Here is a 17,478-nt window from a genome sequence, read left to right as displayed (position 1 = left end):
ATCAAGCATTTTTAGAGGAGTTAAATTATGCTCCAAAAAACTTGAGTGGGAATTTTAAATAAACGAAGCTTTGTTAAGTAGTGAAAACTCAAGTGTTTATGAAAAAAAGTAAGCAACCTTCTAAATAGAGAATTTCCCGCAATTATATTCTGCCAAGATTGTTGTAAATCTAAATCATTTGAAAGTGTGAATAAAGAGCTTTAGCGTAATCCGGAAAGCTTGCAAGACATTGAGTTTATCACACGGAGTAGAATAGCTGCAAATCATTTTCCTCGACTCTTTTTTAAGTTGAGATCTCATTTTACCTAGTGTATTCTTCGAATTGTTTATAATGTAAAATACTTCGTAGATCTAGCGGCAATCTATAGAAGAATTCGAAAGAACAATAATTACTGTACCACTCAAAGATTAATCAGACATATAGCAGTAGAAAAAGTAAAACTGAAGTTGATTGAGTTTAACTTTGTTGAGCAAATGTTTCCTGTACAATATATCAAAACATGTTCACTTTGAATTCAAGTAGAAAAAGTTTAATTGCTTGTCACTTTTACAAAGATATGTAAATTTGTACGTGGATAGCTACAAATCTCGTGAAATATAGTTTCAATAAGAAGTCAGTATGGTTTCCGTTCAAGTCTGAATAATGTTTTGCATGCAACGTTTTCGTTATTACTTAAAGTCTTACGAAAAATAGTCGTTAGACTTAAATTTAAGCCGTATGTCATTGAAATTTACCAAAGAATTATGTAATAATATAATAACTTCAAGTAGCGATAAATAATTAAAGTTTCTTAGTTGGAATTCATGTTTTTTGAATTTTTCTCTACTTTGAGGAGTATTTCAATAATATTGAGCTAAATTGACCATGGTCGCAGCTTTTGCGTATTCATTTCACCCCATTTTCAACTGCTTAGACTACAACTTCGATGTATCCTTAAGGCACTAGCATAAGGATTTGGCCCAAAAAATATATATCGATTTTCAATTTTTTTTACTTGGGTATTAGAAGGACGAAGTCGGATTTTTATGCAAAGTTATTACAAGGTTTTCTGAAGTTTCAGTATTTTTTTATTAAAAAGTGTTGACAACATGCTTATTGTTCATACCAAAAAGACGTTCCAACGGCGTGGTTTGCAATCTCAAAATCTATTCGTCCAATTGACTTGAAATTTGGACATATCCTTGATTATAACATGTTCATTGAAGTGACCGGATACTTTTAGAAAAATTTTAAATTGGGAAAGTGATCAACCGGTGAAAGAAAATTTCGATCTTTATCGTTTGTTAATAACAGTTTTTCCAATCATCCCCTTTTTGGCCAATTAGGCTTTTTTAATTGAAGCGTTAAAAATGTCTTGACGCTCAATGAACGAGATCAATGTAACAAATAACGTTGCACTCTGACGTTTAAACTCCGAAGTTCATCCTCAACTTCGTCGACGGCGTCGCGATATCGAGGCGACGTACCGGAGGTGCAGAATTCTGTTTTGGCAAGAGTTGGTAACCGTTTTTCAATTCCGTATAACTCAAAGGCGGGACAAACGTGCGTTTGCGCAAACCTGGTTGTCCCTCGTTCAAATCGATGGTGTTTCTCGCAAGCGCACTCAAGTCGCGATCCGCGTCGGCGCCATGGGTTCGTTTCCTCCTAGACGCGTGATCGCGCGTCACATGGCTTCCATGCAAACGTCAGGCGCCTATCTGCCCTTGAAAAAAACTCGCATCGTGCCAAGTTTCGGGGTTTTCATTTTTCGCCTAAATTCACCCCGGCTAATCGTATCGCTCGATTCAAAAACTGGCAACTTCTTAAGGAGAGTCCTTTTACGGCGAACGCTAAACGTTTGGGTCCAAAACGCGCGTCTGGGTGGCGGACGGACAAAAACAACGCCTTGACTTAGTTGCCATTTTGATACTTAATCATCGCCGTGATATGTACGTTGCATTGTGATATCACCGGGAGTGTGTTCTTCACCTTGGCTCGACACCGAAGATACCTCGTTCATTTAGCCTTTCGGAAAAGGACCACACCGTCACATTCTTCGCAGTGCTTTGAAGAGCAACATACTGGGACCAAACACCGAGGCTCACTTATGGTTCGCGGGATCAACTTTCAAGCCGATGTGGTCAGGCCGAATTGAACACCGTTTTTAACAGTGGGTTTGAATCATGTCCCCTGATTGTTTGTCAACATTTGAGTCCCAAGCATCGTCCTCCTTTCCACAGGACCTGGAGCATGGGTTCTATAAAATCATCCATAGTCCCGATGAAGCTAATTAATTGGCGGCGCTGACGCCATATTTTTACCAGTCTACGCCGTCGGTAGTCTTGATCCACTACGTTGGAAAAACCGCTTCAGTGACCCTGATCGTGAGAACGCGAAAAAGCTCGTGTAATTTGCGTTTTATTTGGTGTCGGAAGTCCGAAGTGCGAATTCGTGGCGTTGCAAAACTCGAAAACAGCATTACTTTAGATTTCTCGCTTCACTCGTGGCTTGCAGATATTGTGGCTTCCCGTTTTCTCTGTTTGTCAACAAACGCACTGGAATGAGCCCGGATTTCTAACCGTCAGTCGACATCTTGCAGGCTCTTTGGTCCAGATCCTTGGCGAAAAGCCACGTGGGGCACGAAGCAGACTGAGCACGACCTTCGGAGGGAATTGGGGTGGCGGCGACAAGGAGGCTCTCAGACAGTGTTTCCTGTTCTCGAATCACCTGATCCTCACCACGCGCCAGTCCAGCGGCGGACGTCTGCATCTCGTACCTGAAGTCGGCAAGATTCCTCTCGCCGATGCTCTTCTCATAGAGGACCCGAGCGACCAGGGTGTCGTCGACGATGACGGTGAGCTGACCTGATAGGAATCGTGCTCTTGAAGGTGCTCGGAATATCTTTTCAAATTAAGCCATATCGTTCCTTCGAACGCCTTTTGTATTTGTGCTATTTCGATTGCTATAGATTGATCTTGAGAAGAAAAATTTCGGTTTATTGTGGCTGTCAGAAGCGGATTAGAATGATGGTTTAATTTATGATGATCCGTTTCTGAAGTAATCAGAACACAGAATCATCTCACTTGATTACTGAATGGCACCAAATAATTAAGGGGTGGTGGTCACGCATGCACCTTTGATTTTTGAGGGTAATATATAAGTTAAGACGCCTTAATGACTAGGTGACATTTTAGAGACTATAACTCGACAATCCATTATTCTATATGATTGAGGTTTGTTTTATTCAAAAGAATTAATTTAAAGGTTTATATGTTGATACGTTTTGCTGTGCTTTTGACACCTCGGAAACGACTAAAACAGATTCATTTAAAATTGGAAGATAACATTTTTGGATAGTTTACTCTCTCCAGCACGATCTGATTTTTTTCCTACTAAACGGCGATTGTTTAAAGCTGAAAGCCCATAGGACGAAATCATAGTGAATCGGCTCTAGAAAGATATCTGGATCATCTTTTGAGGGTATGTTAGTACTAACGAGATACGTCGATCCTGCAAATTCCAGATCTCTTCTATTTTGGTTTTTGAATAAGTTGAAAAAACGTAAAATCACTTGCTTCAAAGGTATGAACATTGAAATAAATCGATTTTGATGTCTGTAAATCAGTTTGTTTTCTTAAGATTTGAGATGTTGTACTACATCAGAGAAGACATGAGAAAATTCAGTTTAAAAATTGTACTCGAACGTTATCATACAGAAAAAAAATTATTTCGGGAACAAGCACCTGTTTCTAATGATCATTATGAAGATTATGAGCTGTTATTATTTCCGAGTATAGCCTTTATATACCTTTTTAATGTGTCTAAATTTTTTTGAAATCGGTCAAGCCATCTTTGTGAAAAAAATTATTTTCTGATTTCACGTTTTTTTCGAATTATTCAAAAACCAAAATAGACAGAAAATCTAAATCTTGCAGGATCAACGTATCTCATTAGTACCAACGTACCCTCAAAAGATGATCCGGATGTCCTTCTGGGATCGATTCACTATACTTGTCGTCCTATAGTTTATGACTTTGTTTTTCAAAATTCACAACATTTTCATTTAACTAACGGAAAATATAATTGAAAAATAGCGGTGTCGTGGTAACGAGGGTAAATTATCCAAGAATAGTATTTCCAAATTTGAAGGAAGTTGTTTTAGACGTTTTCGAGAAAACACGGGCATCGCTGTTAAACATGTCCCCGATTAAAATCGTTGACGTTATGGCCAAAGAAAATGCTTCTGTCAATTGATTCTAATAAGAAAATACACAAGTGGAGCTGGATCTAAAAATTTTAGATCGAAATAAATTCTAATCGAATTGAAGAATTAGTTTTCAACATCTGAACATCCAAAATTTATCAAATTTTTCAGCCGTTTACTCGTATTCTATCTGCTTACGAGGGTGATGACCCTTTTGAATTTGATATTCAACTTAACTTTGTTTCAACAACTTAACAAGTTCACAAGCTCCAGACTACGAGCACCGTTATTTCATGGCTTGTTGGCCACTGTTCTTCGAACTTTCGAACGATTCGCATAACGTCCATTTTCCGAAACAGAGTCGTCGGTGTGTTCGATCTCGAGCCTATCCAGTGGCATCAGTGAGAGTAGCTGCAGCGGCAGCGGAAGCGGTAGCTCACAGCTCCAAACTCGGGACTTCAAGATCATTCTCGACGTAAAATCCGGTGGACCGGAGGTTTCGGTTCACCTGATAGCGCCTACTATGCAGGTGAGGTTGCTGTTGCTCCTGACGAACTGAATTCCATCGACTATTACCTGTGGAACTACTAAAGCCGCTGCCTTGCATTCTTCACCATTTTAGGAAAAGGCCGCCTGGATAACGGACATCAGCCAATGCATGGATAACGTCCATTTCAATGACCTTCTCCACGGCTCGTTGTCGGACACAAGTTCCGTCACGATGCCGCAGTCGATACGAAACGACCCGAAGCTCTTTAAGGACGACGTTGACATCCGGTTTAGCCGGACCCTCAACTCCTGCAAGGTTCCTCAGATACGGTACGCCACTCCAGAGCGTCTTCTGCAACGGCTAACCGACCTCAGGTTCCTCAGCATCGATTTTCTTAACACCTTCCTCCTCACCTATCGCGTCTTCACCGACGGCGTCACTGTCCTCGAGGCCCTGAAGAAGGTCTTCTACAACAGTGAGCCACCTGAATGTCAGCTTGGAACCGGATCCGTAATGTGAGTTCCAGCTTCAATCTTTCATGCTCGATCCTTCCAAGCGTTTTATTTTCTGTACAATGTTAACACTATGTGAACAGTTGAATTCCAATTCCTCTTCCAAGTAATGACGCGGTCTGGATATCTCAAGAAATTACTTTCGATCTTTTCATCGACGTTCCGGACACTTTTCAAGATCAGGAATGCCTGCTCATTTATTTAATCCATTAACGAACACGGATGAATTTAAATGATGATTTTTGTTCATGAAGGTATCCAATTTCCCGAAAACCACTTCCGAAACCTTGCTCGATTCGTGGGTTACAATTTTTGAAAAGGATGAATTCTCAATATTCTCGAGATTCTAAATGACAGGCTTTAACGACTGATAAAACTTACAGGAAGTAGGCAATTATTCGTAAAAATTGGTTCTCGGAGATTTTTGGGTTAATTTAATTGTCAAAATTTATTAAAAGACATAGAATTGTACATAAAACATTGAATTCAACGCGGTGTTTCAAAATTGTAAAACTTGGTATGTTTTTATGAAAATCCATTAACGAGAAGTTCTCTTTGTTCTACATTTTCGACTAATCAGGAAAATGGTGGATCAGAAATCGAAAATGCTATCAAGCAGCTTGTGAATTGTTTTCTGCAAGATAATTACCTTACAATGTACGATTGAATATCCAAAACGCAATTAATTTAGGAAATCGTGTGTAAATTCAAAAGTGACCAGCACTGCTCTGCGTCTTTGTTACAACGTTGCAAATGATTCTCTTTATTGATTATATCACAATGTTTTCAAACATTCAGGTAAAATATTGACACATGAATATTTAAAGTTTAAAAAGATCATTGTTTTGAGAATTGAAGTCCAAGTCCTAAATAAGGAATTCTTGCCTCATTGCAGGTCCCTGGATGTTCTGGGCAGTACCTCGGGAGACTCGCCACTTCAGCCTCTCGACGAACGTCGGCGAAACAGCGTCAGCCCAAGACGCACAAGCGGTGCAAGCTCAGTTTCTGGTAAGATAAACGCCTGTGGCTCTGTGACTGATCTCTGTACCTCGGGAAAATCGTTTCATTATGCGAAACGCGCGTTATCAGCGCTTTTGCGTAAACAACGAGTTACAGGTGCATTCTCACATGGTGGCCAGAGGTTGAAGAACATCTGCCATTATATTAATCCTCTATAGTGGAAGCCAGGAATATATTGATTGAATGTCTAATTTCAGTGCTTGCAACAGTTCATCCATTTATAGTATATGTAGAAGTTACGTGAAGAATTCCGAAAGTAACTGTCCCTGTTTTTTCGTAAAGTTGTTTTGACCGTTTACCACCTATGCTGATGTTACAAAGGTATTGGTTTCAAATGAATGAGGAATGAGTCAAATTTTAGACTTCAACAAATCGTTCAACCGTAAAAATTTCCAAACATTACAAACACTTTAGACTACATCTGTATAACTATCGCTTAAACAAGGATTTTGACACAATTCTTATAACGATAGCAAAAAATTTTCTAAGATTTACCACAAGATCAATAATATACCGGAACGGAAAAGAATTATATGAAAAATGAGAAATTCATTCCAGGTTGAAAAGAACGTACATATTACCGATAAATTTGTTTAACTGAATCGATTTGTAAGCGGATGAAAAGATACACCGTAAAAAATATTATTCTCAATGTTAGCATTTTTTTTTTTTTTTTCAACAACACAAATGAAGGGTAAGACACTTTCGGAACGTCAGGTTTAAAGTCTTCCGAGGAGAGTGTTTTCCAGGTACCAATGGCCACCATGCTCCACAGCTCGATGAGTCCTGACGATTGTTTTATACCGTATTTCATCATGCCTCTCGAGTTTTGTGTAATGTCGCACCGTGTATACGTGTGTAGGGTACGGGTCTGAGGTGAGCGATAGCCAAGGGGCACGGGGCCACACCTTCCACGATTCCAACCTAGGAGGCCTTAATTCCAACACAAAGGCCCACTGGCGGTCTGGCTACCGAAAGCGTGAGCTCCCTCTCATCGCCCTCATTTTAGATTTTTTATAAATTATGCATTATTATGTTCTTTTCGTATCGAACCACGTTGACCCGATGCACTTATTGCGGCAATACAGCTTGACAGAACACAAGTTCTTTACAATCATCCGAAGAACGATTTGGACATTTAGTAGATTTTTTTGTGCAGGTTCCAAATCATTTCGAGTGCGTCTTGATTGGTTCTTCGTAAATTGAGCTTGAAATTACGAGACACGCATCCTAGTTTTCAAAATTATCCCTGAATGATGAAGATTACACATTGCCAACAAAGTTCAAGTCGCAAAATACTGTTTTTTTTTGGCTGTTTTTGAAAGGCTATAACTCAAAAACAAAAAAATCAACTGAATAATGTTTGTTCCAATCTTAAAACGGTCGTTATGATTGTAGCCAAAATTTGAGTTTTCTTTAAAATTGTTATTAAACTACTGGTTTCAGTTACAGTCTATCAAGCAATTCAAAGGTCGAATTTCGTTCCGGATTTCAAAGTCAATTGTAAAAAAAGTTAACGGTTGAAGCAGTTCTTACGGTTGGATTCGGATGCTGTAGCTAGATTTTATTGAAGGATGCCTGTGCTTGAATTTGTGATGATTTTTGGTTGTTGGCCTGTGTAATTACTCGCACGTGGTTCAAACGGCATCGGATTGTAAACAATCATACCATTTCGTCATGATCGCTACACCTCACCTCGGTCGTAGCCCCTTCCTCGTTTCCCTCGAAAACGCCGAGGGTGCATTTTCATTGAAGGATATTTATCCTCTTTAATTTTGAATTTATCGGCGAGTTCGCGTGAACAGGATCAGTCAATATCTAAACCAAAAGTTTCAGAAATTGCCGGGAAAGGAATTTTGCAATTAACTTATTTTGAAAGAAGTGTCTCATTATCAGGAATCTTTGATATTTTTTGTGGTCATCAAGTGAATGATGCTTGACTTAGAATATTATTAGTTGCAGATCGGAATACTTGTAAAATTTACAAACAGCTCGATAGATTTTTGTACACCGTAAGAAAAATCGGAAACTCAAAAAAAAAAAAAAAAACATGTAATCTAAACGCCAAATTGGAAAAATTTCTCTGATCATGCAGAGCATTTCACTCCCAATAAATATTGAAAAAAAAGTACCGATCCTTCGCAAAATTTCATTTCTGTTTCTCGAGTACAATATTGCAAGGGCTGCGAGCGAATTTTTTCATATCAATCGTCAAATTGCATCTATGGATATTCTCATGAATTACATCAACGTAACCGTATACCCTAGCGGGAAGAACTATCGGCAGTGTGAAACGGCGTTTCTAAAGTATGGAATAGCAGTTTAAACTAAAATATTTATCCAATGAAATAGTGTCTAATAACCTTCGGCATGGTGGATAGTTTTTCTTTGCTGTCAGGGTGACTTCGTCCTAGTATTTTTTTTTCATGGACGTTCAGTCCTGCGGCAAATTGGCCGATCGTTACCTCAATTCGTACTGTCCAGTCGAAGACGACCAACACTTGGGACTCATCTCGGAAGCTCCACCGATCATCAGGCGCAGTCCCACCCTGCAGTCCCCTGGACCTTCGTCCGGCAGGCAATCCCCGGCAACCCCACGCAGGGTCAGCGTACGCGTGGATACCAGTTCCGAGGACGACAGGAGTCACCTAACAATTCCGAAAGTCATCGCTGTCTCGTCCAGTGCAGAGACCCTCACAGGTAAGTGTTTACAACGAAATGTTCGTCGGTGAAGAAGGGAAGACGTGGTTCTTTCACACGGTAAAAATTTACCTTTTAGTTAGGAGACTTCATTTTATTTGTGAAACATTTGAAGAACACCCGTTATATTGTCTTGAGGATAAATCAAAAGTTAGGAAAACAAAAAGAAACCCCCGAGAACCTCCGAGAATATTGTTCGTGCCATTGATAAACGAAATAACACGAATAAAATAATATTCTCACTGTATATTAACGGATATTTCTTGTATCTCAGCCGAGTGGTGAGACCCACTCATCCTCTACCACCTGATGCATAATTATCACAGTAGTCTGTTGAGATATCAAAGAAAAAATGGTTATTCCCATTCAATTCATACTTGTTTTATGGATGTTCAAACTGTTCCCTGGTTTATTCGCCTTCAACAGTGAACAATGTTTGTACGTTTCAGACATCACGGTGATAAGCGCACCATCTTCCCCGAGTAACCTTAGTTCCGTTACTCTTGTGGGATCAACGGGGTCAGGATCTGGTTCAGGTTCGGACCCAAGTTCCCACGAGGGTGGTATGTACTCTCGGGGAGTGTCAGAGGAGACGGACACTCCGGTGGCATCGGAGTCATGCTCAAAGGATGGTGAGTGGTTTGAATAGTTCAGATTAAATTTCGTTGTCGTGACAATTTAAACGATGGTCTAATAGTGAAAAGAAGTGTCAAGTGTATTCCAAGACGTGAAAATGTGACGTTGGCGTTGCTCGAATTGAACCATTCAACATTTCATTCACTTCTCAACGAGTAATTGTGAGTCGCAACTTTCGAAGTATGTTTTCAAATTCAATCTACCGGCGAATATTCAGTCGAACTTTACACCAATGACTTCGAGTTATGACCTGAAGATTGTTTTAGATTGTTCGATAGATCAATTCGTGGTACTAATTGACGTTCTGGGACTGCACAAAATATTGAAATCTGTCAATTTCGCAGAGGTACAATTCACCTATGACGATCCTCCGCCACCATCGCCGAAGACATCAGTTCGCTCTGAGTGTCCCTCAAAATCGCCAAAATCTCCGAGAGGCAGGCGGTTCTGCTTGGAAAAAGACGACTCGAGCTTGGCTGACGAAGAGTCGACCCCTCCGGCTGATCTTTACCAACACCACTGTCAGCATAACAATCATCACAATCACCACAATCATCACTACTCGGAACACCGGGCGTCGATCGCCTCCGCACCTCCGGCATCGATGCGCAGTGGATCTATTTCGACGATTACAGGGGCGAGTTCGACATTTGTTGCTTATTTATTATTTATATTTACACTGTACCGTGTTTATTCGATGCTCATCGATTTTCGACTTGAATCCTAGTTCTTTTAGATTTTTAAATTTGCTTGGTAAAATTGGATTTTTTTTTTTTTTAAGGTAATAATTACATAAAGAATGATAGAAATACTTACAATACATTTTGGAATACGAGGAAACACGCTGAAAAACGGTTTTAATCTATTCATTTTATTTATCATATCACTTTCAAGAGGTTGATTAGTTAATCTTATCTCGTTGTTCCTAATCCTGCTTTCAGAATTATCTCATGGGGAGGCGATCGATACAGGATAACGAAATGGGCTCCGGATCCCAGAGGCCGAGTTTCCAGCACGACAGTCAGCAGATTTCGAGCAAGGCGGGAGTTGTGATTACTAGTTTTCGCAAGAGCCAACGAAGGTTGGTCGCATTGTCTCCTATCAGCAGTATCAGCTCTATATCGCCTCGAGAATATTTGAAAATTAATTGGAACCAAAGATAAGAGGATAGATTTTCTCAATCGTTATGTTTCCTTGGTAAATTCTAATGTCATTTGGTCCTTGTGAGGTGATTCGGAAATGTGAATTCACGTTCAACAAAAGTATTGCCGTTACTGACGCTAAGAATTGCGATCGTTTGACCAAAGCTTTGACCGAATATTGCGATCTTTTAGTATATCTTATGACGTCAGAAACGTGACTAACGCTTTTTAATTAGTAGACCAAGCCAGGTAAACACGAACACAATTAGGGGCTGTCTGTTCAATTACAAGATTTAACGCTGATCTTTTGCTATGCAGTTTTGATTATCGAGACAGAATTCTTGGAGTTGAAACGTCTAGCTCTGTGTAGAGTTTAACGAAGAATAGCGTGAGGATGATGTTTCAGATCTGCACTCGTTTGTTGAAAGTGACGATCGTTCGGCAACGTTGCAACGCGGGTTTTATTCGTGAACTTAAACAGTGCTTAATTGTAAAATAGTTTAGTTTTTGAATCTATGTTCCTTTTTTACGCGACATTTGTTAAATTTCCATCAGCGAATTCTAAATATTTCATTTTATTTACCAGGCAAGTCAGAGAACTATAACATTGTACAGAGGAAAAAATACCTTTCAAGAGTTTTGAAAATCTGATGTTAAGTCTACTCGACTTACATTACTTGAATATAGACGTCAGTTTACAAAGTGACTATTTGCATTACGTATATGATACATGTAATATACATCCATAGGCGATGGAATACAAGAAAATTTTGTCAGTTTTTAACCTGCTACTGGATGTTGAATGTCGTAAAGAGTTGACCCATCTGTCAAGCATGGATGCTTTGTGTCCGTTGTTTAAAATTCTATACTACCTATCATTCTATATCTCTACACTGCCGTCTTTACGTATTCACATATTATTATATACTGTATTATTATTACGATAACGATTATTATCACTACTGTTATTATTGTTATACTATTACATACACGTATCGAATCATCATCATAGCTTTTTGTTGGTTTATTTACGAGTTTTTGCGTTTTCTCTGTGGCAGAAGATGTATAAGAAACACTTTTTCATCCGAGATTCAGTGCCTCAACTGCATAACGCATATTGTAATATGAGTGTGCACAGTTTTGGTGAACGTGTGAATTTTTTTTTCTCTTCTAAATTTATAACAATCAACCGCAATCCGTCAAATACTATTAACTGATACCATTATGTACGAATGATTTTCGATGTTCTTTACTATTAAACTGTGTATTCGTGTGTTGTGTTTTGCGTCATTCATAGCATCGGACACGAACCTTTGTGGTAAGTACTTTCATTGGAAATGTCATTGATATAATTTTCATCTCGCATGATTGTAACTCTGCACGTTTGTGGACCCCGGACGTCTCCTGCAACATTTATGCAATGTCAAGATCCTTAAGCCTACTCAACCATGCATTAGCGTACAGCATGAACAAAGGTTGGATTCAATCGAAACGATAATTTACCGAGATAAAAATGTTGAAATCGCTGAATTCCAATCAACTTCGAAATGAAGAAATGAAGCTCTTGAACCATACGATGAAGTTATTAGAAATTGATGGATTAAACAAAACTCAAATCAATCAATTTCAGCTTCACATTCTGAACCCTGATTCTATGAATCTTTCCCTTCCCGTATAATTTTTCACTGAGCTGTAAACTTGACACGTCCTGAAGATGATGTCCTCAAAATAGCGAGCATCTGATTTATCCGAGTAGCGAGAAGTACGTACACGTCGCGATTCTTGCACGAATTGAGAATGACGCCTGTCTGCATTATCGCATCGTCGTGATAGAAATAGATTAGAATTATGGAAACAGGATATGGGGTATATAATGAAGAAATTTAATATCTACAGGAACCTAAATCAATAGATAAAACTAACGAGAATGTCAGCATTTTGAAAACGATCGCATACGCTCGCTTTATTCGTTCTCGTTGGATAGAAGAATTGGTTGATTGAAACTGTAGAGATATTTAATCGTGAGCTAAATTGTATAAAAATAAATGGTACGTATGTCGTAGCAAACGTAGAGGATGCAACTTATGGTAGTATATAGATAGATTGATAAATAAATAGATAGTATCAGTATTTTGGGTGTCATTCGCAATGTAGGTTGATTATTCACTGAAAAACTTTTTCAAAAAATCCTGAATTTGAATGTTCAAAACAGTTTTCTTCAATCATTCACTTCCAAGAGTCCAGTTATATAAACCCGGGTAAAAGTTTGTTCCAAAACTAAGAAAATAATTCCCGTACAGAGAAACGTATAAATATACGATTGACACTCGTTTGTTTTTAGATATTCGACAATTTTTTTGCTTACAAATAGTTTAAAAGTTTTGAATCATTACGATAAACGTTGACCTGTGCTTAAAAAATATGAGATATATCTGCTGCAACCTGTACTTCATCGTTTAGTTATTCTATGATTTTTTCTATCAGCATTTGACTTGCTGAAGAGTCCAGCTTTGCAGGAATGTTTTTTTCAGATTATTTTTTTTCACCAAGTTTCAACTGAAATAAAAGAAAAGAACTAGTCAATTCATTGTATAAAGAAAATGAATATTTCTTCAACACGTTTAAATACAGATATAAATTCACATATTTCCCGCAAGTCTTTTCGCATCTTGCAAGCTTAATCTGTTTTGCAATTGTATCATTTGAATAATTTTTTAACCTGCAGTTCTTGGGATTGAAGCGTCTTTAACTGACTCAGATTTCGTCAAAAGTCTGTTTTTAATCAGCGATTTAAAAAGACGCACACTGTCCCCAAGTGAGCTGATCAAGGTGACCAGTTCACTGGACACTGCGGGTTTCAAACTAAGTAGCCTTTCGATAAGAGCCTGCTTTTGGGGTTGTAAGGTCAGTTACCGCTGGTCTGGCTTATAATGAGTTCCTTAATAATGAGGATCGGAAAATAACGAGCACGAAAACTATAAGTAGGCTAATATTGATATATATTAGGGTGGTCCTTATTTGGGGGTCGGAAAAATTTTCATTGGGACGCTACCCAGATCTATTGCGAATGTTTAAAAAAATATGTGCAAAGTTTTAAGCCTCTACGTCAACTGTAGCACGTGCCTCTAAGCTCCAAAAGTTTTGAATGTAACGTACATGTAGTCTTCATAATCATTTATTTTATTTTGTTTGACTTTGGTGTAAATTAAGGGACAGATTTAAAACTTGGCAGAGTTGTTGCTTATAATGATAGGAACCCAACCCTGAAGATTTCAAAATTTGATAATTATTGTTCCCTTATATATACATATATGTATAATAAAAATGATGCTATCAAGCTTATATCAAAAAAGAAATGCATTATAAAATTGTCATAACATTTGAAAATCTTTAGGGTTTTTTCATTTCATTTTAAGCAACAACTCTGCCAAGTTCAAATCTGTCCGTAAATTAATACCAAAGTAATGCAAAACGAAATAACTAGTTATAAAAAGTACATATATTTTACATTTAAAACTTTCGGAGCTTAGCGGCACGTGTTCCAGTTGACGTAGAGACTTGAAACTTTACACAATTTTTTTTTAAATTACTTGGAGCCAATCTGGGGGGCGAACACATTAAAATTTTTCCCGATCCCATGGAATGAATTTGATCCGAAGTCAAATAGTCTCGTTATTAGAATGATGCGTCATAGCACTCGACCCATAATGCCTGCGCTTTTAGTGTTACCATGCTTGCTTGGTCACTGATTCGTTTATTGGATGAAGAATGACAAAAAGCCTGATACGCCTTGGAAAAACTGAAGTAGCTACTTATAACGAATAAATTGAAAGAACGAGTAAACGGAAGAATAAGAGTAAATAAAAAACCAATTGCATAAGTATATAACATCGTCGAAAAAGGAAAACCCCTCATCTCAACCATATTAAGTCGTCCACCAATCAATGATCTTGCATAACAGGAGCAGCACTTCAACGGCGGCCGCGGCCTTCGCGATCGCGACTTCAGCGTCAAGCAACCCCCCTGATAAGGCGCCGGGACGCTGTAGCGTCGGTGACGTCAGCGTCAGAAGCGGGTCCTGCCGCGAGACGAACCGACGTAAGGAGTCCGTTATGTCAACGGCGGCGACGATGCGCGTCCTCAACGTCCTCAGGCACTGGGTTTCCAAGCACGCTCAGGACTTCGAGCTCGACCAGCGACTCAAGGACTTGACCATCGAGTTCCTCGATGACATTACTTACAGCCCAAACCTTCTGCCCGCCGAGCACAAGGCTGCCAGTCAACTACTCAGGCTCATCACCAAGGAGGAACCCGAGAGTAGCAAAGTCAATTTGGAGAAGCTGCTCGCACCACCGAAGGTGCGTAAATTGAGATGGATTAAGATGTATCTACGAGTAGACTGCTGCAGAAGTCTGTTTAGATTCTGGGAATTTATATCTCGTTATTCGATTATTCTAGTCTAATGAGGTTGTATTTTGTTCAAAAGTATGTTGGACTAGTTTGATTTACGTAATTTTTTTATTAGAATCAATGGACAGCAAGCATTTTTATTATCATATTACAATCAGGTACGTCGACTACTTCGCTGTGCCTCAAATATTTCAAGAACAGCTCAAAGGAGTTACGTCTAATTTACTGACAGTATTCTTGGGTAGTTTATTCTCCTTGCCACCGTCCCCATTCCTTTTGATCATGATATTCTTTCCTTCATTTAATGAATGGACGTACCTACGTAGAAAATAAGGTTTCTTAGCCTCTCGGCAGGTTTGTTGACCTCCTAAATTTCTCCTTCGTGTTTTCAGAGACCAAGTGAAGAGAGTATCGAGACCTTGTCAGCGCTGGAAATAGCCGAACAGATGACGTACCTGGACCATCAGATCTTCGTCGCGATTGCAAGCGAGTAAGAATCGAGTCAAAAGTACATTCGAATTCAAAAGTCGAATAACCTGTTTCCTAATCAACGAACTATCGTCGCAGGGAATTCTTGGGCCAGGCTTGGATGAAGACTGACAAAGCGTCGCGGGCACCGCACATCATCCTTATGACCAGACGGTTCAACAAATTCTCCCAGCTTGTCGTGTCCGAGATCATTCGGCGGTCCAGCATGGCCTCCAGGGTTGCGGCCATTGAAAAATGGGCTGCTGTTGCCGACATTAGCAGGGTACTTCACAATTACAATGGAGTCCTTCAGATATGCGCAGCGTTCACAAGCAGCAGTGTTTATAGGCTCAAGAAGACCTGGGAGAAGGTCTCAAAGACGGTAAGGCGAGAAGATTCTTGGTCATCGAGGAAGTCGAGCTTGAGACACTTTTTTTTTATCAAATTTTCGAATCCCGATATTGAATGAACGATGCAACAAAATTATGATAGATTTGAATTGAACGAGTCTGTCTCAATCTCGGCACGAGTCATAATAATTGGTCAGCGAATTTCTTCGATCGGATTTCCGTGAGCCCTACTCCAATTTTCAGACAAAGCAAACGATCGAACGACTTCAGGCCATCGTCTCTTCGGACGGTCGATTCAGAAACCTTCGGGATGCCTTGCATCGTTGCGATCCACCCTGCATCCCTTACTTGGGCCTTTACTTGACTGATCTATCCTTCATCGAGGAGGGAACACCGAACTTCACTGAGGACGGTCTCCTGAATTTCTCGAAGATGCGACTGGTGGGTAAACGGATATCACATATGAGGCATTCCATGCCAATTGGACCTGTAACGATTGAGCTTTGTGCTATTATTTCATTCTGCGACAATGAGATGAAACGATGCACGCTATATTTTTTTGGCTTCCAATTCTTCGCAGTTTCTTGTGTCAATTACAAATCGTTCAAATCCTTTCTTGCAGATTGCTCACGTTATCCGGGAGATCCGACACTTCCAGCAGACGCCGTACAAGATCGAGCTGATCACGAAGGTGACCAACTACCTGTTGGACCCGTCTTTGCTTCTTGAAGAGGAGGAGATGTATCGAATGTCTCTTGAGATCGAGCCCCGCACCTCAAGGCTCAGCAGCTCCACCTTCGTCGGGCTCCCATCGTCTCTAAGCCAGACCCCGCCAAAGAATTAATTCGGCTTCAACCAGCCCTCGGCATTCCATTCTCTATTTACCTCTCGTTATCACTATTATCTGCTAATTCGTCCTGCACTTTTATTCTAGATTCAACGTGTCGACGGTTCTCGAAGTGGGAGAATCAGGAGCCACGATAGAAACAATATATATTACACACAATAGGTACAATGTGTATTTTCTCAGGACGTGATCAATCAATATTTGAATCTGTTTTTTGATGTAACGCTGTAGGTTACTCTTCGGTACTTTCTGTTTTCAGCAGCTAAGAGTATCCTGATGAAAATCAGTTCAGTCAAATTCTCCCCAAGACATCTCGCGAAAGATTTCTGAATTTTTCAAAGGAATATCAATGGAGTTATTCAGACAAGTATTTTCGCTTCTTCTGCCAGTATTTGAGACATAAATCTATAGTTTTTTAATGTATTTTTTCTGAGTTCGATTTGAGCGATTCAGCAATCTTCTGTGAGTTTCTTGACGAAGAGTAATTTGGTCGTAATATTATGAAAGGTTCGACCAGGATAAATACATTGAATTTCAAGAAATAACCAAGTACAGATTTTTGTTAAGAGATGATCAAATGACGGGCAGTTCCACTTCGAGTGAGCGTACGACAATCATATAGTAGATGTACAATGTACAGAGGTAGAATAGGTGCCGTGTCTCGAGGATGATTTATGACCAGCTTGATCAACCGTACAATTCAACTTGGTTAGAACTGA

At 39.4% G+C, this 17,478-nt stretch overlaps 1 protein-coding gene across 2 annotated transcripts in view; it reads left to right on the top strand.

Annotated features, from left to right (window-relative positions):
• LOC124407413 (ras-specific guanine nucleotide-releasing factor 2-like) overlaps positions 1-16,945 on the top strand; it is an 85,548-nt gene extending 68,603 nt beyond the window's left edge. For both annotated transcript variants that reach the window (XM_046883521.1, XM_046883522.1), the window contains 15 exons: positions 2,580-2,834; positions 4,544-4,713; positions 4,807-5,189; positions 6,082-6,194; positions 7,069-7,185; positions 8,691-8,906; positions 9,356-9,538; positions 9,887-10,179; positions 10,484-10,623; positions 11,982-12,002; positions 14,646-15,042; positions 15,487-15,584; positions 15,662-15,944; positions 16,156-16,353; positions 16,535-16,945. In XM_046883521.1, coding sequence (XP_046739477.1) covers positions 2,580-2,834; positions 4,544-4,713; positions 4,807-5,189; positions 6,082-6,194; positions 7,069-7,185; positions 8,691-8,906; positions 9,356-9,538; positions 9,887-10,179; positions 10,484-10,623; positions 11,982-12,002; positions 14,646-15,042; positions 15,487-15,584; positions 15,662-15,944; positions 16,156-16,353; positions 16,535-16,756 — 3,089 coding nt within the window. In that variant the 3' untranslated portion in view covers positions 16,757-16,945. The remainder of the gene's footprint in view (positions 1-2,579; positions 2,835-4,543; positions 4,714-4,806; positions 5,190-6,081; positions 6,195-7,068; positions 7,186-8,690; positions 8,907-9,355; positions 9,539-9,886; positions 10,180-10,483; positions 10,624-11,981; positions 12,003-14,645; positions 15,043-15,486; positions 15,585-15,661; positions 15,945-16,155; positions 16,354-16,534) is intronic.
• Positions 16,946-17,478: the final 533 nt, after the last annotated feature.

This window comes from Diprion similis, chromosome 6, assembly GCF_021155765.1.
Source record: "Diprion similis isolate iyDipSimi1 chromosome 6, iyDipSimi1.1, whole genome shotgun sequence".
NCBI classification, from domain to species: Eukaryota; Metazoa; Arthropoda; class Insecta; order Hymenoptera; family Diprionidae; genus Diprion; species Diprion similis.
The sequence above is the reverse complement of the archived record's forward strand: the minus strand, read 5'-3'. Positions and strand labels throughout refer to the sequence as shown.